We start from the raw sequence: 23785 nt of genomic DNA on the forward strand, positions 1-23785 counted from the left end.
GTGTCCCCACAGAAAGAAGTCACAGGGATTCATGTCTGGCGAATAGGGAGGCCAATCCACGCCGCCTCCTGTATGTTTCGGATAGCCCAAAGCAATCACACGATCATCGAAATATTCATTCAGGAAATTAAAGACGTCGGCCGTGCGATGTGGCCGGGCACCATCTTGCATAAACCATGAGGTGTTCGCAGTGTCGTCTAAGGCAGTTTGTACCGCCACAAATTCACGAAGAATGTCCAGATAGCGTGATGCAGTAATCGTTTCGGATCTGAAAAATGGGCCAATGATTCCTTTGGAAGAAATGGCGGCCCAGACCAGTACTTTTTGAGGATGCAGGGACGATGGGACTGCAACATGGGGCTTTTCGGTTCCCCATATGCGCCAGTTCTGTTTATTGACGAAGCCGTCCAGGTAAAAATAAGCTTCGTCAGTAAACCAAATGCTGCCCACATGCATATCGCCGTCATCAATCCTGTGCACTATATCGTTAGCGAATGTCTCTCGTGCAGCAATGGTAGCGGCGCTGAGGGGTTGCCGCATTTGAATTTTGTATGGATAGAGGTGTAAACTCTGGCGCATGAGACGATACGTGGACGTTGGCGTCATTTGGACCGCAGCTGCAACACGGTGAACGGAAACTTGAGGCCGCTGTTGGATCACCTGCTGCACTAGCTGCGCGTTGCCCTCTGTGGTTGCCGTACGCGGTCGCCCTACCTTTCCAGCACGTTCATCCGTCACGTTCCCAGTCCGTTGAAATTTTTCAAACAGATCCTTTATTGTATCGCTTTTCGGTCCTTTGGTTACATTAAACCTCCGTTGAAAACATTCGTCTTGTTGCAACAACACTGTGTTCTAGGCGGTGGAATTCCAACACCAGAAAAATCCTCTGTTCTAAGGAATAAACCATGTTGTCTACAGCACACTTGCACGTTGTGAACAGCACACGCTTACAGCATAAAGACGACGTACAGAATGGCGCACCCACAGACTGTGTTGTCTTCTATATCGTTCACATCACTTGCAGCGCCATCTGTTGTTGAAAATTGTAACTACTGTAATTTCGAAAGTTTGTCCACCTGAAAATGTACTGTTGTCCCAAGCATATTGCAACAAACGGTGTATTTCTATCGCTGCTCGTTTAGTTTTTATTGCCGTTTCAAATATACCGGTCATTTTTGAAACACCCTGTAGAAACGCAACTTACTTTGTGGACGACCCTCGTAGTAAGAATATTATAAGAAAGGTACACTTTGTAATGGACTGTAACTGAAACCACACAACACGAAAAGGTCGATACCACTACACACTGTTGATTATCTATGCTACACGTGCTATATACACTCCTGGAAATTGAAATAAGAACACCGTGAATTCATTGTCCCAGGAAGGGGAAACTTTATTGACACATTCCTGGGGTCAGATACATCACATGATCACACTGACAGAACCACAGGCACATAGACACAGGCAACAGAGCATGCACAATGTCGGCACTAGTACAGTGTATATCCACCTTTCGCAGCAATGCAGGCTGCTATTCTCCCATGGAGACGATTGTAGAGATGCTGGATGTAGTCCTGTGGAACGGCTTGCCATGCCATTTCCACCTGGCGCCTCAGTTGGACCAGCGTTCGTGCTGGACGTGCAGACCGCGTGAGACGACGCTTCATCCAGTCCCAAACATGCTCAATGGGGGACAGATCCGGAGATCTTGCTGGCCAGGGTAGTTGACTTACACCTTCTAGAGCACGTTGGGTGGCACGGGATACATGCGGACGTGCATTGTCCTGTTGGAACAGCAAGTTCCCTTGCCGGTCTAGGAATGGTAGAACGATGGGTTCGATGACGGTTTGGATGTACCGTGCACTATTCAGTGTCCCCTCGACGATCACCAGTGGTGTACGGCCAGTGTAGGAGATCGCTCCCCACACCATGATGCCGGGTGTTGGCCCTGTGTGCCTCGGTCGTATGCAGTCCTGATTGTGGCGCTCACCTGCACGGCGCCAAACACGCATACGACCATCATTGGCACCAAGGCAGAAGCGACTCTCATCGCTGAAGACGACACGTCTCCATTCGTCCCTCCATTCACGCCTGTCGCGACACCACTGGAGGCGGGCTGCACGATGTTGGGGCGTGAGCGGAAGACGGCCTAACGGCCCAGCTTCATGGAGACGGTTGCGAATGGTCCTCGCCGATACCCCAGGAGCAACAGTGTCCCTAATTTGCTGGGAAGTGGCGGTGCGGTCCCCTACGGCACTGCGTAGGATCCTACGGTCTTGGCGTGCATCCGTGCGTCGCTGCGGTCCGGTCCCAGGTCGACGGGCACGTGCACCTTCCGCCGACCACTGGCGACAACATCGATGTACTGTGGAGACCTCACGCCCCACGTGTTGAGCAATTCGGCGGTACGTCCACCCGGCCTCCCGCATGCCCAATATACGCCCTCGCTCAAAGTCCGTCAACTGCACATACGGTTCACGTCCACGCTGTCGCGGCATGCTACCAGTGCTAAAGACTGCGATGGAGCTCCGTATGCCACGGCAAACTGGCTGACACTGACGGCGGCGGTGCACAAATGCTGCGCAGCTAGCGCCATTCGACGGCCAACACCGCGGTTCGTGGTGTGTCCGCTGTGCCGTGCGTGTGATCATTGCTTGTACAGCCCTCTCGCAGTGTCCGGAGCAAGTATGGTGGGTCTGACACACCGGTGTCAATGTGTTCTTTTTTCCATTTCCAGGAGTGTAGTATAACTTTGCAATGATACCCTGGAGGAAGGTGTATTAAAGCAGTTACTACACTAGGAAATCAGAAACGAAATGAAGTTTGGAAATATGTAGTTGTAATACACAATCCAATCACATTAATGTGACCACCACTTATGTTTGACGTCAATGCAGAATAACCATTCACGACAGGTGGCAACATTAGCAGTGGAAGGTATAGAAAGCATGTGGGGGAATGCGGGAAATAGTGCACTCCTTGTCGTAATACGGAAACGAAGAGATTTATCTGATGTCAAAAAGAACATGATCATTCATTTTTGAGCGAAAGATGAAACCATTTACGAAACGGCTAAGTACGTAAAGTATTCGCGTGCCATCGTGGTTTAGTATACCGCGAATGGTAAAACGGCGCTATCTAAAACCGGCGCTGTGTCAACTGTAGTTTAATGCGGGCCTTAGATGACAGAAGCGAACGACGGCTGCGGAGACATCTGCGGGTGAACAGGCTTGCAACTGTTAAGCAACTGACCGTCCAGCTGATCCTAGAGGCAACCAACAGTGTCCGCTCAACAATCGTTCAGCAAACGTTGCTGCGTGTGGGCCTCTGTAGCAGGCGCTGGTTCATGCGCCCATGCTAAAAGCTGTTCATCGGTGACGAAGGCTGGAAATTGCATTCCAATACCGCAACTGCACGTCCACTGAGTAGCGACAGGTAGGCTTTTCAAATGAATCAATTTTTATGCTCCATCGGACAGATGGCTGTTGGCGTGTTCGGCGTGAAACGTTGAAAGCAAACAACCTGCAACAATCGTCGGAAGGGTCCATGCCGGAGAAATGAGCGTTGAGGTCTGGAGAACGTTTTCGTGGGATTCCCTGGCCGATCTCATCATTCTGAAAGGTACAATGGATCAAGACGAGTATGCATCTATCCTTGGGTACCATGTCCATTCCTGCACGAAGTTTGTTTCTTTCTCAGTACGATGACATTTACCAGCAGGACAATACGACGTGTCACACATCTCGCAGTCTACGTACGTGGTTCGAAGAGCGCCAGTATGGGTTTGCCGTACTGCCCCGGCCATCAAACTCCCATGATTTAATCACAACTGAAAATCTGTAGGCTGTTCGCGCCATGGATCCTCAGCTGATGAACCTAGCAAAGCTGGGCACGACGCTGGAGTCGCCATGGCTCCACATCCATTCCACTACCTCACTGACTTTCTTTCTGCATGTCGGCGCTGTAGTAAGTGGTTATCCAGGTTTTTGAAAGGTGGTCACATTAACATGACTGGATCGTGTATTTCTTGCGTTAAGGTCATATCAGCATTATTTCCTGAAGCCATGAAGGCTGCAAAAAACAACTTCCTGTGTGAGGGTTTTGACTTAAAACTATACCTTATATGTCTCTTGTATAACGACCATGTCAACTCGACTCGAAACTTTGCAATTACTGTGCGCAGGACAGTAGGGATAGGTCAATGATCGGATGGTTACATATGAAACATACGAGGGTGAGTCAAATGAAAACCTTAAATATTTTTTTAAAGTGCAGAAGTGGTACCAAGCTATATCACTTTTCAACATAAACTCCCCCACTCTCAATTCAAGTCCTCCAGAGCTTACAAAATGCATAAATTCCTTTAGAAAAAAATTCTTTTGGTAGTCCACGCAACCACTCATACACCGCGTGGCGTACCTTGACCCCAGTAACGATTCTTGCAAGAAAGCCATCACCTTCTTGTTCAAAACGCCGAACAAGTTCTTCACAAGCATCAACACGTCATTCTCTCATGTCAGGAGTCAGCTGCCGTGTCATCCACCTTGCAGACAATTTGTGAAACTGGAGCGCATCATGCACAATGTGGTGTGCTGACCCATGACTAATCTGTAAACATGCTGCAATGTCATTCAGTGTTACTCGGCGGTTTTCCTTTACTATGGCTTCAACTGATGCAATGTTCTGTGGAGTCACAACTCGTTGTGCCTGACCTGGACGAGGAGCATCTTCCACTGAAGTCACACCATTTGCGAACTTCATACTCCATTCGTAAACTTGCTGCTGTGACAAACATGCGTCACCGTACTGAACCTTCATTCGTCGATGAGTTTCAATAGGTTTCACACCTTCACTACCCAAAAACCGAATAACTGAACGCTGTTCTTCAATGGTGCAAATGGGGCGGCCATATTTATACTGACACTACGACAGTATATGTGCATCTGCACCATGCTGCCACCTACAGGCCATTCTGCACGCTGTTTGTAGCATGCTTACCAACTTACAGGATAAAGGCGCGAAATTTCGATTTGTTATTACAAATTTAAGGTTTTCATTTAACTCACCCTCGTACACACGCCCAGAAGTCAACTCATGAAAAATGCGATACCTGGTGTTTTCCGCGTTATGAACGAGCGTTCCTGACAGCAGCTACCAGAGCGAGCAGACCATAAGCACCACACACGATTGCAACACACGAAAAAAATGGCTCAAATGGCTCTGAGCACTATGGGACTCAACTGCTGAGGTCATAAGTCCCCTAGAACTTAGAACTACTTAAACCTAACTAACCTAAGGACAACACACACATCCATGCCCGAGGCAGGATTCGAACCTGCGACCGTAGCGGTCACGCGGTTCCAGACTTGCAACACACGAAACAAATCTACATTTGCTGAACATTGCCTTGGTACACGTCATCCAACAGTGCTATTAATGAATTTCAAATGCCCTCATGAATAATGACACATATGTTTGCTTAAATTCTGCCTGGAGTCCTGCTCTCTCCCTAATCACACAATAGAGAGACAGGCTTAGTACTAAATACTCGTTAATTAATATTTCGCTATCGATAACGTCCGGTTTTGGTTATCTTTAGCTGTTTGGTGAAAGCTGTTATTTACAGTATGTGCTTGTCTTTTGGTTCCCGGTTGATTTAACTCTAACCACGAAGCGTTTAAGTTGCCATGCATGAGATCTCTCGTTTCATTTGTGCCTGTAGAAATACTTGTGGCTGACAAGGACGTTACCCGGTTGCATTCCCAACTGTTATTTAAAGAGCTAGTTGTCCGTGAGTAAGAGAGCTTACCGGATTCCTCTGTCAAGAGAAAAAGGCCCGCAGTGATGAAACTTATTTACATTAACCTACGAATTAATACGTTTTACCAATACCATCAGCTCTACATTTCAAAGAAAATGTTCTAAAGCACTCTCATGGCGTTTATCACATGATAAATCTCTCTCTCTCTCTCTCTCTCTCTCTCTCTCTCTCACACACACACACACACACACACACACACACACAAACACAAACACGAATAGAGAGAGAGAAGGAGAAGAGAGATAGACAGAGACAGACGGAAAATAGGAGGGGCGGAGAGAAAGTAAAGTATGATAGCCGACACTAAAGTTTCATACAAATCAGAGCACAATGTGATGACTTGCTCTTAAATGTTAGGTACATCATTAACGGCCCTCACAAGATGACATCCCCAGCTGTGGGATAGACTTCTTGAAACCACCTGTATGGTAAGATACATTAAGATCACAAGTATCATACCTTGCAGCCATTCACTCTGCTAGGCCTCGTTAGCAAGCAACGAAAAAAATGAATTAATAAATAAAGAACTTTGCGTGACGCTCTGTAACTTTGAAAATGTTATACGTACTAGTTTCTTAGCGTAATGGATAGGGTAAGGCCCTCAAATAGAATATGTTGTGGGCTCCAGTCTCGTCAGGTACTTCAAATTTTTTAATTTTATCGAAATTACTGATCATTAGTTTTATTCAATGACATAATCTATATGTAATTTTTTATTTCTATTTCTTCATCACATTATTTTAATCATCGTATCAACTTTATCATTTGCTCTAATTTCTGTTAAAATCATTCTTTTTTTCACTTGGAACCTTTGGTCATACGAGTTTAACTAATTTTATGTATTAATTCCGATATCTTTTCTTTCGTTTTTATCCTCCTGTATTTTCTGTCACGTTATTGCTTTCGTTATAAATCTTCATCTGCTTTGTTTTGTCCACAGTGGAATAGGAATTTATGTTTTGAATGCTTGTATGACGATTACAAAAAAAAAAGAAAGTACTTATCGTAACGAAAAATACATTTTAACACCATTGCACAGTCGATATAAATAGATTATTTCGTCTTTTGTTTTTTCAAACAACAGATCGGCATTTTCAAGTGTTTAAACATTGTAATAGATAAATAAATATAATTAGATTCACATTCACAAACATTCCGAGTAAAAAATGATATAAAGAAAAAATGAGAACAAATGGAAAAGTTCATACCGTGATTAAAATGCTGTGACAAGGGAACAGAAGTAAAAAAAACCAATTAATTGAATAAAAATAATGATCAAAGCCATTTTGATAAAGCTTTAAAAATAAAATAAAAAATATAAAACACCTGATGAGATTCGAGCCCACAATGTACTGCACGTGAAACTTTATCCTCGCCGTTACTCCACCCAGTCCGTAAAAGACAACTTAATTAAAGCCATTGAGCATCATGTGACATTCTTAAAGCTTTTTATCGTCGATTACTCGCAAAGGAAGACCCACTGGGGTGAAGGGCTGCAAAGGTGACGTACTTTGAGTCCTAACCTACATCACAGTAGAGATAGCTTCAAAAAGTCTATCCCACTGTTGGGGACCTCGCCCTATCAGAACAAATAGACGGTTTGTGAAGTTAAAAATCTTAGCTCTGTCGTCGTATAGAATATTCGGGCTTACTTTGCTTATGTACGGCAAGGGCAAATATTTCCGAGCGACTGTATTCGACTTTCCTGAATGTGGATGTGTTCGCTTGTTGCAGGAGAGTACAGCTGCTTGAAGGTGGACCTGCTGTTCAAGCGCGAGTTCAGCTACTACCTGATCCAGATCTACATCCCGTGCTGCATGCTGGTGATAGTGTCGTGGGTGTCCTTCTGGCTCGATCAGAGCGCCATCCCGGCACGGGTGTCCCTAGGCGTGACCACGCTGCTCACCATGGCCACCCAGACGTCGGGCATCAACGCCTCCCTGCCCCCCGTGTCCTATACCAAAGCCATCGACGTGTGGACGGGCGTGTGCCTCACTTTCGTGTTCGGCGCGTTGCTCGAGTTCGCGCTCGTCAACTACGCGAGCCGCTCGGACATGCACCGCGAGAACATGAAGAAACAGCGCCGCCAGGTTGAGCTGGAGCACGCCGCGCAGCTCGAGGCGGCCGCTGACCTGCTCGTGGAGGACGGCAGCACCACCTTTGCCATGGTAGGCACCCGCCCCTCCCACCGCGCCTCACACGTCCGATCAATCAGACTTCGCGGACACGACCGTGTCCACACGAAACACAATTTACAAAGGCTGCACCTAACGTAGTGGTATCTTATAAGTAGGGCTGGGCAAACGATACGCGACTTCGAACGGGCCCGAGATTTCCCTATACGCCGCAGATCTTGATACTTGATCGAGCTCCGCTCGAAGAATCAGGCGGCATTTCACTCGCCGGGAACGAGTGCAAGCAATAAGCAAGAAACTGCGAACTTCACACAACATGTTACCGCTCTTCCTAAAATGTGACAATTTCATGAAACACAGGGCAAACAGAATTATGTCCCAACACTGTATATACTGCTGCTGTATTTCAATAAATTTACAACAAGAACTCCATGATATATGTATGCAGACTCAAGCGGCAAATGAAAATTTGTACCTAGGCGGGGATTTGGACCTTGGTCTACTACTCCATAGGCAGATGCACTAACCACTACGCCACTCCGGCACAGAACCTTTGCACAACTGCACGGACTAAACTAGCACGCCTCCCTTTTCAATAGAAATTTCGCTTCGTGTGAATTTGGATTAAGGATGAAGGTGTACTAGGGTAGTCCGTACAATTTTGCAAAGCCACCGTGTCATAGTGACGTAGTGGCTAGCACATCTGCCTAGCAGGAGAGCCATGTTCGAAGCCTGGCCTTAGTACAAATTCACATCCGTCGCTTCCGTCTGCATATATACATCAAAGGTGTTTGGGACTTGTAAAGGTCTCTGGAACCATATAGTTTAATTTGATTAAAAACACGAATTCACGTACAGTACGTATGGGTACACGTAGCGTCCCACGAGGAACAGTCAGTATTTAAGGATATGACAGGAACGATTGTTCGAAGTAGAATTATCTACCAGGTCTGTAGAAGAGATGTGTTTCACAGTAGCGAATTAGAACAAGTGCTCATAGCGCTTAAGGTGTGCACTTTAGAGCCCATGTGTACTGAACTTTTTTCTTGTTTTGGTCCATACTACCATCTCTCAGAATATGGAACGCGAAGAGCTTCCATCAGAAGAGATTTGTGAGGCAGTATCGAAGATGAAGAAGTGGTCATTGCTCTTAAGGTATGCATTCCACAGCTCATGTTTACTAGACTCTTTTCAGTTCGAATGATAGTTCCCATCATATCCCTCAATGTTAACCATTCCTCCTGGGACACCCTGTATAGTATTTTTAAGTAAAACTAGCAAAAGCAAATGTTCTCCATCAAAAAAGACCACACGGCCCCGAAATCAGTACACTAGTTTATTTGGTTATTAGAGACTACAGTGATTTACCAAGTGCGTTGCAAGGGAGCATTTTTGTCCCTGTTCACGTAGTAGGATAAAATAAAAAGAAGTTACCAGCTTTTAATCAGCTTGAAAACAAGATGGTAACATTCGTTCGCAACAAGGAAAAAATTTATTATGAATTAAATGCATAATAAATGAAATAATCGTGTTATTATCGTGAGAATAAATTACAGCGGAAAGCTCCGTCGTGACGCTAGTACTAATAGACGTCAGTAAATAATAGGGCGAGCGAAAGCTCATCAACTGGACTGAATCGTGATTGCTATTTGTTATTTACTTATAAGTTGCTGTTTTTACATATGGCCAACGGCCTTGCCGTATTGGTGACACCGGTTCCCGTCAGGTCACCGAAGTTAAGCGCTGTCGGACTTGGCTAAACCTTGGATGGGTAACCGGCCGGTCTGTCAAGCGCTGCTGGCAAGCGGAGTGCACTCAGTCCTCGTGAGGCAAATTGAGGAGCTACGTGATTGAGAAGTAGCTTCTCCGATCGCGAAGACTGACAATGGCCGGGAGAGGGATGTGATGATCTCAGCCCCCTCCATAAACCGCATCCAGTGACACCTAAAGGCAACGGTCAGTACCGCTGGTTCTCCAGAGACCTGTTCGGACGGAGTTTTGCTTAGTTTGGAGTTTTTACATATGAACTACACCATAGAAGACCATGCAGTCCGTGTTTCACAGTTATTTTTATTATTAAAATACATAGAACATACCATAGAACACATCCTAAAATACGTGGAACATACCCTAAGACATATTGTGGAGCTGGTGCGAAGTCGCTAGATCACGGATCAGTGGGAAACTCAAGCATAGGGCGAGATTTCCTGCGCTGTGACGTAAACTGCTCGTGCCATTCAAGTCGTACTCAAGCACAGCACTGCTTATAAAAGCTTGATACCACTTCGTCAACCCCTCAGCCGACCCATACACACATACTTTAATTCATGTCCCACAGAAATATTCCCGCGTGTTCAGTCGAGTTGACGATTCTATGGAATCGCCAATCTGGCAGAACACCTTGGTTTCCACTTCTTCTGTATGATCTACGAACAATGGTCAGAGCTTAGCCTCACGGATGGGCTAGGAATTAACCGTAGCTTCTTGTAGGAATTTTCCTGACATTCGTTTCGAGTAATTTAGGATAACCACTAAAAGCGTAATCCAGGTTGGCCAGAACTGATTTCGAATCTTCCGAGGCCACAAAACTGCCTTGCTGAGGGTTTCCGGTGTCTGTTCTGTAGAGGGAGAGAAATAATTGAACCTTTTCAAACAATATTGCTTACGGAGTTGTTGGTATGTGATGTCCTAGAAATGCCTGGTTCAGATGAGAGTTCTTATTGCCAATAAATTGTTCATAACGGAAGGTCATGACGAAGAAGGGAAAAAAGAACTACTCGTTGTATGATCCAGAAAGACTTATGCGAAAAACATGTTCGTTAGAGACGGATCACTAGCACAGTTGGATGACGAAGTAAAACTATTGTGGCCTAACGGAGTGAACCATCTCAGTGTCATCTAAAACACGGAAAACGAGAAATGCGATGGCTTTGCGGGAATGTGAAACTCGCTCCTCCGGCATCAGAGTCTTAACCAATGCACCACCTCGCTCTTCCCACCGCTGTGAGTCTCTTCATTGGTGGGTAAACAGACAAAGGATTATATCAAACATAAAGAAGCAGACCTGAGACATAAAACCTTCGTCAAAGCGTCAATGAGCTTATTAGCTCCGTGATGGAAGAACAGTAAATAGAAAACGATTTTTTAAGTTATTTTTACGAAAACGTAAGAAAAGGGCATGCTCAATTACGCGTTCTGTTATTTGCTAATATCCGAGGGTATAAGGTTCATGCTGCGGGATGAAGTAGTTAAGACGAAATGAAAAAGATAGCTGGCAGTGGACATAAATAGAGATGTGTACTACACAAATATTATGCTTTACGACCAAACAACATATCTTATTGAAGGGGACGGTTTTGTAAAAAAAAAGTATTACTGTCTGTCTGTATGCTTGAAGCACCAGTTATGACTATGGTACATTAGTATGGTAGGGGGGACTGCAGCCAGAGCCAGTCCAAAGGAGGCTTGCTGCTGAAATAGTAAAGTATTCGTTGCGTTCCATTGTTACTACATGATAGCACCGTCATCAGTGTCCATTATGATCACGCCAGTCCCATGGAAACAGACATGTTTAGACATGGTGCAAATACAAGGAATGTCAGCCGAGATAATTTAACTCTCGTAGACATTTTATACAAAAAAATAGCCCTTACTGCATCTCACCACCATTACAGGTCAGAAAGAACAGTATTCACCGAAAAAAGAATACATGTATTTTTCGCTCCTCGAAGAGATGCGTCACTTTCCAATATAAGTCACTCTCAATATATACGTACACATACTGTCACATTCTGCAGTCAGTTGACAAAGAAAGGTAAGAACAGAATTCGAAAGAATTACAATAACCGAACTAATAGCATGGCATGATTTTTGCGTTGACTAACAAGTTTTTGTGTGTCAGTTTTGCTAACAATTTCATGCGCATGAAAGTTACCGTGATTGAAGTCCATGTATGGAACCCACGCAGTTTTTGCTTTACGGCCGTTCTCGGTAAAATGACAGATACCTGTTCGTCTTCTTTCAGAAATTCGGAGAAAATAAAACAGGAAACTACTTTTTGTTATTATCTGAATGGATATCGTACGTTCACTAGAAAAGAATTTACTTTCGGCATAACCGAGAAGGAATGTGGCTATGTACTTTCAAACCTTCTGGAATTCGGATTAAGATAGCAGCATTTAGGGAAATCACTGGAAAGCCCGCGGCTCCTGTTGCGAGTCTAACACCTAAAACAGGACGCTACCTCGCACGACAGGTCTATCATTTTTCCTTCTTCGGGTAGCAGCATATTACAAACCTCACAAACGGCCTTAATTTCAAACGATAGTAATTATTCTGCACTTACGTGGACTTCTCATTTTCATTAAATATACAGTAATTGCATTGTTTTAGGGCATTGGAGTGTAATATTTTTACAGTGACTCGGTGTTAATAGTCTCGTAATTATTTACCAGTTTCTGTACCACTGCGCCGTGATGGATCACATCAAGGAGAAAATCTGTCACATGAGATAAGAAATCTGTTCCAGAAACGCAAAAAAGGATCGGCTCGCACGAAACTAATATTTCTTACCCGTAATCGATTGACAGAACTTGTGTGTGTTATGCACTATTTCGTCACAGTATACCGACTAATCGCGCGGTTGTTGTCGAGAATGGCAATACGCAGTTCATGCTTCCGCGTGGAGACTGCCGTGGGCAGAAGAGCGGTGAAGGAGAGTCAGCGCCGACTCCTTCCTGCAGTGCTGGCATCATCGTCTGTGTTTTGTTCTTACGTGTACAAAAGCAGAAGTGACTCACACGGAAATATTGGCAGCGTTCGGAGACATGCGACTACATTACAAGTAGTGCCGATTTTCTTCACTACTGGAATATCACCAAAAAGATCAACTTATCCTGGTCAAACAGCAATATGTAATATCCATTGAGTAGAAAATTATGAATGAAGTTTGTAACAAGCATAGATACAGTTCATATGTGCTTTGCAGGTACTTAAAGAGACCTTCGCCTGCATTAAGTATCTCAGTAAATGAAAGTCAAGTCACCCAGCAGATCAGATTCTGTATCGAATTGTATGTCTTCTCGTTACTTGTTTCATGAGGTGGTTCATTGGTTCGAGGAAGATACGAACTTAACGTTTGGCTACAACACAGTGGCTAACAAAGCACAACATTGTAACGAGCCTTCGAATAAATAGTTGGTTCCTCCTTACTGACGAGGAGAACAAAGTGACATAACGCGATTTTCCAGAAATTTCACTCCTTGGAAGCGGTGTCCAAATAAGCGAACACCTGTCTTGGCTTGTGGCTTGTCTGTGGATACTCGACTGTTTCTGAAAAAGCGACAAAGTTTTCGAGGTATTTTACAGATAACGTATGTACCTTTCATCGGTCGATGTCTTCAGATGAAATGGTGGCACAGTGGGTAGCGTTGCTAATTCTTAATTTTGCGCTCCATGTTCTAAGCCCGATTATTACTTTTATTTATGTTTTTCATTTATACTCGTATACCCATGTCTGTAGAAGAGCACTACATGAATGTTTTCCAGTACATACTGATATTCCTTATTCGTCTACTAATTTTATGTCAGATCAACGAATTAAAAAAAAAGAGAGAGAACATTATTTGAAATTGTTTTCAGTGAAATTCCTGTAGTGTATGTTGATTCATAATCAACTACAAGCGTCAGTTTTCGGAAACGTTATCCGTTATGCAAGAGTTACCGGGAAATTTTCCCAACGTGCGTAATCTTCACCAATACTAACGACGTTTCTTTCCCAAATGAAGTTGGTTGGTTGATTGATTCGGGGGGTGGGGCCAAACGACGAGGTCAGCGGTCCCATTGGTTTAGCGAAGTATGGACAAGGAAGTAGGGCGTGGCCTTTCAAAGGAACCTTCGCCTGAAGGGATTTAGGGAAATCACGGAAAACCTAAATCAGGATGGCCGGACGCAGGTTTGAACAGTCGCCCTCCCGAATGCAAGTTCAGTGTGCTAACCACTGCGTCACCTCGCTCGGTCCAGAATGAAATTCATACCATGGAATCTCACTGTGGCAAACCTGCCTTCCAAGATGCTCGTGGTGTTCGAAATATCTGTATTTCGAATGTTTCTACGATCGGTAACATACAAGGGAATGTGCCAAATTTTCCTGAAGAATAAACGTGTGAATAAAATGTAAAAATGAACATAACAATTGATATGAGAACGAAATATCAGAACATGAAAATTTAAAAAGATTGTAAGCTCTCAACTTACCATACGCATATATTACATAATAAATCTGTGACACTTATTGTGAAATCCAGTTATAATTTTACATTTGATATGATACCCTTTTATCCCATAATTTGATAAGAAACATTCATGTAGTAACCTTCTACGGACATGAGTAGATAAATGGAAACAATAGAAATGAAATATAATAAATTGAACAGTAATCGGGTTTCAAACAATCGGTGTAAAATTAAACAGCTGCGACGCTAACCACTGAGCCTCAGTTTCGTCTGAAGATATCGCGCGGTAAAAGACCCATAAAGTACTTCGAAACTATTTCGAACATGTCCGTCATTTTGTACAAACGATAGAGTATCTACGAATAAGCAGAGCGAAATTCCTGAGAAATCGGATGATGGGACTTGCCGTGTTCTCGTGACTATAATAACTCAAGTAGCCGGGTTGCGGTAGTCATTATGATTCAGGAAGGCTTACTATTTTACATTCCAGGACGTTCATTACAGTAAGTAGGAATTTTGCGCATTTTATCACGTAGCGCTTTTCCGGATTCTCTTTTGCCTGATAATTCCGGTTAATAAGATAATTCGAAGATACCGCAAATTAGAATACGCGTGTAAACCAGCGAAATGCGGTAAAAAGGGAGCTACTATTCTTGAACAATTCGGTGTCTAGTTAATGCTGCTAGTCGTACAAAAGCGGAAGCATTTCCGTCAAAGCAGAGCGCGCGCAGTAACCGTGTTGCGGCAGTTATGCAGGAGAGCGCGGTAGCGTTATTGGGTTAGGCGCCAGCAGGGAGAGCTCCCCCGCCCCCGCCCAACCCCCCCGCCACCCACGCAGAGGGACGCTCGTGCCGAGACGGCCTTCTTTTTGGTGCTAACCGAGTTGCACGGGCGCCCGCCGTGGCCGAGGCGAGCGGCGCGGCTCGACCACGGTCGGGCGCCCAACCCCCGCCACCAGCTGGCAGCACCGAACAGGTAAGTGCGCGCCCAGCGGCCGGCGGATCTCCAGCGTCGCACTCACTCTGCAAGCATACACGTTCCAAGCTGCTCAAGTGGTACGACGCATCACAGAAACTCTACCAGAGTCTCCACAACACCTTCATGAATTGTTGACAAAATCTTGTCTATATATATCTTTATGTAGTATAGAAATATATGTATGTATGTATTTCACACATCTCCTTCTAAGCGACTGGACCAGTTTCAACCAAATTTAGTAATATATAATTGACCATCTGGAAAGAAACACTGTGTAAATAAGAACCACTTGCCTTCCATAGTGGTGCCGGTGTGGTTGGAAAGGAAATGATACAGAAGCATAACTAAGGAATATCTAGACCAGTATCAACCACATCTTGTATATGTATGCTCGATATTTGTATAAAAATAATATGTGGGTAATATATCCCTAGTTACCATCCATAGAGGCGGGTGACAGCACAGACAACGTGTTTGTGTGATTTGTGTGCGTGTGTGTGTGTGTTTGTGTGTGTGTGTGCAGGGGATGGGAGTGCTGAAACAGTGACTTATCATACCAGACTGGGCACATGTATCGCTTGCAACCTGGAAAAACATTACTGTGGCACTAAGATCCTCCTTAACACCTCCACGGCTGAGAGTGGGGTGGAAAGGGGTGACATGCAAGCATAACATAAGGACGCCTGGAACAATTTCAACCAAATTTGACACATCTATATATTCATCTGCATCTTCACGGTCTAACAACCCTACCACAACAAAGGTCAAAAATTAATTATGATTGTGGTGTTGCTCACGCTGCTAAATATTGCATTTTCGGGCAACAACAAAGTTATATTATGTGGCAGGTGTCATTAGAGCACAGTTAATAAAGTCATTTCTTGAAATAATGGATAAACTAGGCACTCATCTTTTCGTGTTTCCCACGCTAGTCTCGTTGTGAACTCATGGCTCAATCGTCGAAAATCTAGGTAGTGATGATTCCAAGCTCGGATGCAAAGAGGCCTAGGTGTTATTCTACGATATTCAAAAGTTTTATAAATTTGTTTCATAAACCATTCTTGAAGATTAAACTTTTGCAAGTTAGGACAATCGTGGCGTAAAAATTAATCAGCACTCCGAATTTAAGTTACACTTCTTTTTTATTACTTTTGTTGCAATATCACGTAACTCGTTCCAAAACATCACTTCACAACATAAAACATACTTGAAAATATCTTCCTCACTGCTAAAGTTCATATTTCATAAACTGATTACAATTGGCGTCTTTTTAACATGACGACCCAAGCTTGACACTCTAATAACCACTTACGCGCACAAAAATCACAGTTACAAGTACGTCAAAGATCATAGTGACAAAAGAAAGAATACACATAAGAATAATATCATTGCAATATATACTTATCGGTGTATCGAAGTACCTCTACATTAATGAAATCAAATCTGAATGTTGTCACAGAAATATGTTAATTATTTTACAGAAACACAGTAGAATATTGCTGGTATCAAGAGGTTGAGGTGAGGTGCCGTAATGGTTACGTAATTCAAGTACCATTACAACGGATACTCTGAAAATCACACTTAAATGCGCGGCAGACGGTTCACAGTAATTCTCTACTATTCCATTATCGAACAGCACGCGAAAAAAAGAACTCTTATATCTTTCCGTGAGAGCTCTGGTTTTCCTTATTTTACTATGACAATCGTTTCTCGCTACGTAGGTCGGCGTCAGCAAGATATTTTCACATTCGGAGAAGAAAGTTGGCGGTTGAAATTTTGTGAGAAGATTCTGCCGCAACGAAAAACGCCTTAGTTTTCGTGGTGTCCACCCCAAGTCCTGTAAAGCGTAGTGTAGGCAGTCTCCGTAGTAGATCTGTTACATTTTCTAAGTGTCCTGCTAATAAGACGCAGTATTTGGTTTGCCTTCCCCACATCATTTTCAATGTACTCTTTCCAATTTAAATTGTATTTAGTTGAATTTACGGCCTTTAGATTTGACGGAATTATTATGTAACCGAAGTTTAACGGATTCGTTTAGCGCCCATGTGGATGATCTCACACTTTTCAGTATTTAGGGTCAATGCCAAGTTATGCATCATTCAGATATCTTTCCTAAATCGCTTTGCATTTTTTTTAATCTTCTGATTTTATTAGACGATAAGCGACAGCATCAGCTGCAAACAACCTAAGACTGCTGCTCATATTGTCTCCTAAATCGTTTATATAGATAAGGAACAGCAGAGGGCCTATAACACTACCTTGGGGAACGCCAGAAATCACTTCTGTTTTACTCGATGACTTTCCGTCAGTTACAACGAACTGTAACTTCTCTGACAGGAAATCACGAATCCAGTACGTAACTGAGACCATCTTCCGTAAGCATGCAGTTTCACTATAATCTGCTTGTGTGGTACAGTGTCAAAAGCCTTTTGGAGATCTAGAAATAAAGAATCAACTTTAAATACCTTGTCAGTAGCATTCAACACTTCGTGTGTATAAAGAGGTAGTTGTGTTTCACAAGAACGATGTTTTCTAAATCCACATTGACCGTGTGTCAATAGACCGTTCTCTTCGAGGTAATTCATAATGTTCGAACACAATATATGTTCAAAAAACCAGCTGCATATCGACGTTAATGATGCGAGCCTGTAATTTAGTGGGTTACTTACATTATCTTTCTCGAATATTGGTGTGATGTATAGTTAACTCATTTTTTGTGGCAGGAAGATAAACTTACTACCCATTTGGATTGGTATAATGTAAAAATGTTCAAAATGGCCTGTTGGTATTTCTTTCTTGTATTTAGCTGAGTGGTCTCTTCTTCGTGCCATTCAGTGCGGCAGCCAAATTTTGTGTTTACTTGACTAACTGAAGTACAAAATACTATCGGGACAACCTGACTCTATCACCCCAGGGCTGGTGTGGGAGTGATAGGCTGTGACATGCAAAAATATTCGCTAACGATCGATGTTACTATCAAGTGCATGGACTTCGGGCTCACTAGACTCACTGGCAGTCCTCCAGATGACTCTTCACACCTAGGGGTAACATATCAGCACATCTTCGTAAAGCCTGCAGAAATTTCTACCAAACATGACACTCGTATCGCATGCTGTCCGGAGAAAAATACTCTGACACTAAGACATCTTCAGCACTGTTGTGGCTGCGTTTTGGGGCGGAAAGAGGTGACATGAAAGCACAACTGAGGAATGTCTGGAACAATTTCAATCAAATTTGGTGTACACAGGACTCATTCTTTATATAAATATACTGATGGTGTAAGATACTTTGACGACTCCTAGGAATGGAGATGCCGTTGAGAAGGGGTGACTTGTAACATTCCCAAAAACGACCTGTTGATATTAAGTTCCTGTGTTTAAGTAACTTGAAATACTTTAAATGGATAAGGGACAGACAAATGAAGACGAGACAGATTGAAAAAATAAATAAACTGTTTTTTATTTCAAAATTAATCGCCATAACTGTTAATACGTTTATCCCACTGTAAGAAAAAACGGTCAGCGCCTTCATGGAACACCGCGGTTGTTGTCTACGGAATCGTGGCTGTGCCCAGGTGTGCAGAACTTAGTCCAAAGCAATTCGACGGCCACTGATGATCTTTATTATGGTTCCAAAATATGTGGAAATCGCGTGGCATATGTGGCTGTCGCTTTAACTCGGACGAAGAGATGCACGTCTGGATACAATCATGGTTCCGTAAGTAGCTGAAAACATTTTTCCCTAAATGCATTGAGAGTTTGTCTCACAATGTGATAAATATATTAACAATTATGGCGATTACTTTTGAAATAATTAGCAGTTTACTTACTTTTTTCCCATCTCTCTTGTTTTCATTTGGATGCCTCTTATTCTAAGCGCAATCTGAGTGTTATTTGTGTTTTTCAGTGTGTCAACCAGATACACGTGAATATGTGTACAAAAGTGTGTGAAATACGTTAAATTTACGATATATATTCATATACGTGAAGTATATGCGACATATGCTTACGCCAGTGGACAAAATACTAGTTACCAATAAATATGGAAGAAATGCTTGCTACCAGCTCCACGAATCTTTTTTTTTTTTTCTAAATCAAGTATCGTCTATAAATTTCTTTTTGTTTTGGACCGTTCACTACGCCACAGTGAGTTGGTTAACCAACTGTCAAAGAAAAACTTTATTTGAGTTCTTGGCTTGCTGATACCGCTTAAAAATATTTCTGGAATCTAGTCTCGATCGTAATTAAAGTCTCTTTCTATTACTTTCGAGTGACAGTGTCCGTTCATGATCTGGGCCTAATTTTTAAACTCTGCAATGAGTCTGCCCATACGCGATGCAGTTGAGAGGGGGTTATTTGGGCGAAGTCTCTTTAGAACCACAAAAAAATGAACATCAGTGCCATTCAAAAGGCACATGAACCAAGTTTTGTAATTTAACTTCGCTTTCTATGTTCAGAGTCCACGATGTTTACTAACTGACTAGATTATATGAACCTGTATTGAAAATGACTGGTATTTCGCGAAAGACTATGTATTTCTCAGGTGAAAGGAAAAATACTGTTCTTACTCTTTTCTGTGGCTAAGTGCAGAAAAGAATTTACTATACATTTACATCTGCACTACTCAAGCCAACATATGTCCGTATACAGTATAACGTACCAAGGTCATTATGCTCTCTTCTCTTACAACTTTTTATCAGCCCGAACTTCTGTATTTATACCATCGGTGTCATTACGCGAGATTCGTATGTTTCCTGATTCGTTTTGGAACGTGAATTCAGAAAGGTTTGAGATTAAGGCTCTATATGAACCGCACAATATTTCTTGTAGCACTTCTCGTATGAGAGTGCTACACATTTGTCAGACGTTCTCGCACTTCCTAAACTAACTCGTAAGGAAATGCATGATTCAGTTTCTAATCTTCTATCACATTCCTGCCAATCCAATTTGTCGGGTAGTATATCGTCGAGCATCTTTAAAAACAGCGTCCATCTTCGCGAGTGAAATAAAATTGCTTACGATCCCTCCCGTAAAACCCTGACATCCACATTTCACACGGATAGATTTACACAGTTCTTCTACCTTAAACCTATCCGGTCAAATACTTACTCGTAGATACAGTCTTTCCACTAAGAGCTAATGATATGCAAATATTCTTGCATGCCATAATAATTTTTTAACGACAAAAACTCCCTGCACATAACTACATAGCCTAAGATTAACCCTAGAGAGCCTATCAAGTGAAAACGCAATGCTGTACAAAATTAGAGTTACAGAGCTCCGGTATGACATATTGCGCTATAATTCCTTCTATTTTATGCCAACATTATTCCATTAGGAAATGTAGTTGATGATACCGCTACTTCGGCATTTTTCAGGAAGAGATCAATGTTACGATTAGAGTTCTCTTGCACCTTCATTTTACGGCAGGGGAGAAGTGATTTATGCCGTATTAGCGGCCTGTAATAATATCTTGGCTACAATAAAAAATTAACATGTTGAGTGTTTTATCAAATCTGGAACTGACAGAGAAGAAATCATTAGCCCACAACCTTTTATTTCCGCATGATGAGAGACGGCTCGCACAGGAGAGTGTGCTTCAAAATGGTTCAAATTGCTCTCAGCACTATGGAACTAAACATCTGAGGTCATCAGTCCCCTAGAACTTAGAACTACTTAAACCAAACTAACCTAAGGACATCACACACATCCATGCCCGAGGCAGGATTCGAACCTCCGACCGTAGTAGCCGCGTGGTTCCGGACTGAAGCTTCTAGAGCCGCTCGGCCACAGCGGCCGGCGAAAGTGTGCTCAGCTGAATTGGATCCTCAACTGTTATTTGTTGGCATCTGCTTATTGTCTACATTTTGATAAGTCAAGTGTTAGGAGGGACCACCATATGGTGAAAAGTTGCAGTCTGTTGGATTAGGAAATCTGTGTAATTGCAGCGTCGAGGACCTGTTTTTGCTCTAATAGAGCATTTTAACTTTGGAGATATCAGTCCACGACGTTCTACAGCACCGAAGGCTAAATTAGTTTGCCTTTTGCGTGTATCGCGTTATTAGTTCTTACAGAATATACCGCACTGAGAATCATCACGAAGATACCCGATAGGTTCCGGGTTGGAACTTCGTGCAGATGAGTCCATCAAGTCTTTTCATCGATCCACGGTGTAATTATCCTCGCTACAAGCGAGAAGGTATGCTTTCAATCTGTTGACGTCTTGTGGAAAGCGCGCTATTGTCTAAAACGATTACATAAAGTCATGTATACATTTTTATCGAGGGAGACTAACTGCTACAACTCAGACAGGAAGAAATGGCTCCACACTATCACACACCGCTTCCAGTGAACTTGATTATCATCACAAAATATGCAGGAAAATTTCATACGCCATGCATCCTCTAGCTGTGCATGTCCGAGCACCGCATCATGTAGCGGGACTCATCATTACGAAAACGTTTCCTGCTGCTCCAATACCAAATGTTGAGATTTGTTTGCACCACTGTAAGTGACGTCACACAATCGTCCTCGTATTCAGTGGCTTCTGGGTAGCTGCACGCCTATTAAATCTCAAACCTCTCTTAGCTTAGTGGATAGTTATTTCATTGATACGTGTACAGAAATGCTATGCTATAATTGGTAATGATGTCTAGCAATTGCTTTGTACACATTAATTTTATTCCGTGCTTTGGATTCTTAGGCTTAGCAAAGTGAAGACTGCTTTGTTGACACTGGTAACAACATTATTGGATAAATTTAATTCTGCTGTCTCTCTGACGAAATGTTCGAACTTTGCGGCCCAAATATAGCGATCCGTTCGAACTCACTCAGTTCGTTTTGCGAACGCATTCCAACAGAAAATGCGCCCATGATTTCGATGCATTGTGCCAGCAGGTATGTAGACTCCGATATGCAGCATGATGTCTCATTGTGTGCTTTCGGAGGCGTTTCAGAACACCGAGTTTATTCAGTGCCATAAGAACATTTTCTTCAGTGTTGTGTTGTGACAGAGCTTTTATCATCATCATCATGTCTTTGTTTATCCTTTACTACCTTTAACGTTTGCTGTAACATTAACACTTCTATGTTAGCGGTAGAAATAATACCAGCTATAATTACGTACATGTACACCCAGCAAAGGGGATGGGGAATTATAAAGAGAAAAGAAAGGGGTTTGTGTATGAGTATGTGAAAAATTTATTATCAAAATAGTTTTTTTTATTCAGTTCGAAGTTTCGATTAACAAGAATATCCCCTATCCTAAATTATCTCTCTAAGTTTGGCCTGGTATTAATTCGTATTGAGCTTGTCAACGTCTTAAATAAATTGCGCATCGCTATCTAACTGAATATTAACAAAAAACGACGTCGTCGAGTAATATCAAGAAAAGTAACTAACACCAAAAGAAGTCTGACATCTTCTGAATACAGCACAGTGGCATGGAACTTAACGCGCTGGTTGAATCGACGCCCTATATACTGCCGAACTGCACTATCACCATATCCAAAACGATAGTGAAAGCGACCTTTGCTAATTGTTTGATTGTGGCTCCCACACCGTCGACTGTCGCTCGCTGCAGCTGTGAAACCTGCCTACTCACTTGGACTAATATTGTCGGTAATACTCTCTGTGAACTGCCGTGGTATCGTACCGCGTGCGAGTGAGATCAGCTGCTTGCCCATCGTATAGATAGAGACAGAGCTTCACTAAAAGCACGCGAGAATAAAAAGCGTTTCAAATTTCTAACTGGTTTTAGAGCTTCTTAATTTCCCCACTCTGCTTACTGAGTGACGAATATACAGCTCACAGAGCTGCACCGGTACATCAACAAGATAATGAATCGGAATCTAGGTGCTTCTCTATAGTGCACAAGATGGCGCACATAGATACATATCCTCACCACTCACAGAGAAGGCTCAGACCCGACTGCCCTCTACACAAACCAACAGGTCCGCTATTGCAAAAGTGCAGCAGAAGGACTGCACATTCCTGTCCAGTCACAGTAGTTGTCTCTAAATGAGTGCCCCTTTCTACTTTGAGCCATACAGTCTTCCACCAATCCGTAAAGACCACGTAGCAGTTGAGTGGAAATTTACAGCAAAATCACTGTTCTTTTTTCATAAAAAAAACTGTGACGCTGGACTGCTGCTGGGCTGGAGCCGTTTCGCCGTAACAGGCTTCGCTTCCCATTCCACCTTCTCTCACGGTCCGAGCCCGTATAAGTGTGTACTGCTAAGAGATGGCTTTCAGCCGGCAGGCCAGCGTCCCCTGCTGTGCCACTGACCTCGGAACGCGACCACCTCTCAACGACACCACACTGAGGAAACCCGTTCAAAAACACTGTTACATCCCTGTCACTTATCGCGGAGCGACCCGATGGTTCACAAAGTGTGTCTTCGTTTCCTGTGGTTCCTTAGCAAAAACATGATGCCGCATTCTGACTGCCAATTATCCCTTGAGCATGCACTACAGGCAATTAATAACGTCATCCTCATTGCCCGCATATGTCCATGTCCTAAATAACTTGAACTCAATTTCTTAACGCAATTAAAATAAAAGTGCAGTTCTAATTACTTTATGTAAGACGTCCACAAAGTCCGACGTCTTACAAAT

The 23785-nt window shown here is 43.0% G+C and overlaps 1 protein-coding gene across 9 annotated transcripts in view; it reads left to right on the plus strand.

Moving 5' to 3' along the window:
* Positions 1-23785, plus strand: part of LOC126188374 (glutamate-gated chloride channel) — a 681209-nt gene that overhangs the window by 566691 nt on the left and 90733 nt on the right. For all 9 annotated transcript variants that reach the window (XM_049929990.1, XM_049929998.1, XM_049929976.1 and 6 more), the window contains one exon: positions 7559-7992. In XM_049929990.1, coding sequence (XP_049785947.1) covers positions 7559-7992 — 434 coding nt within the window. The remainder of the gene's footprint in view (positions 1-7558; positions 7993-23785) is intronic.

This window comes from Schistocerca cancellata, chromosome 1, assembly GCF_023864275.1.
Source record: "Schistocerca cancellata isolate TAMUIC-IGC-003103 chromosome 1, iqSchCanc2.1, whole genome shotgun sequence".
NCBI classification, from domain to species: domain Eukaryota; kingdom Metazoa; phylum Arthropoda; class Insecta; order Orthoptera; family Acrididae; genus Schistocerca; species Schistocerca cancellata.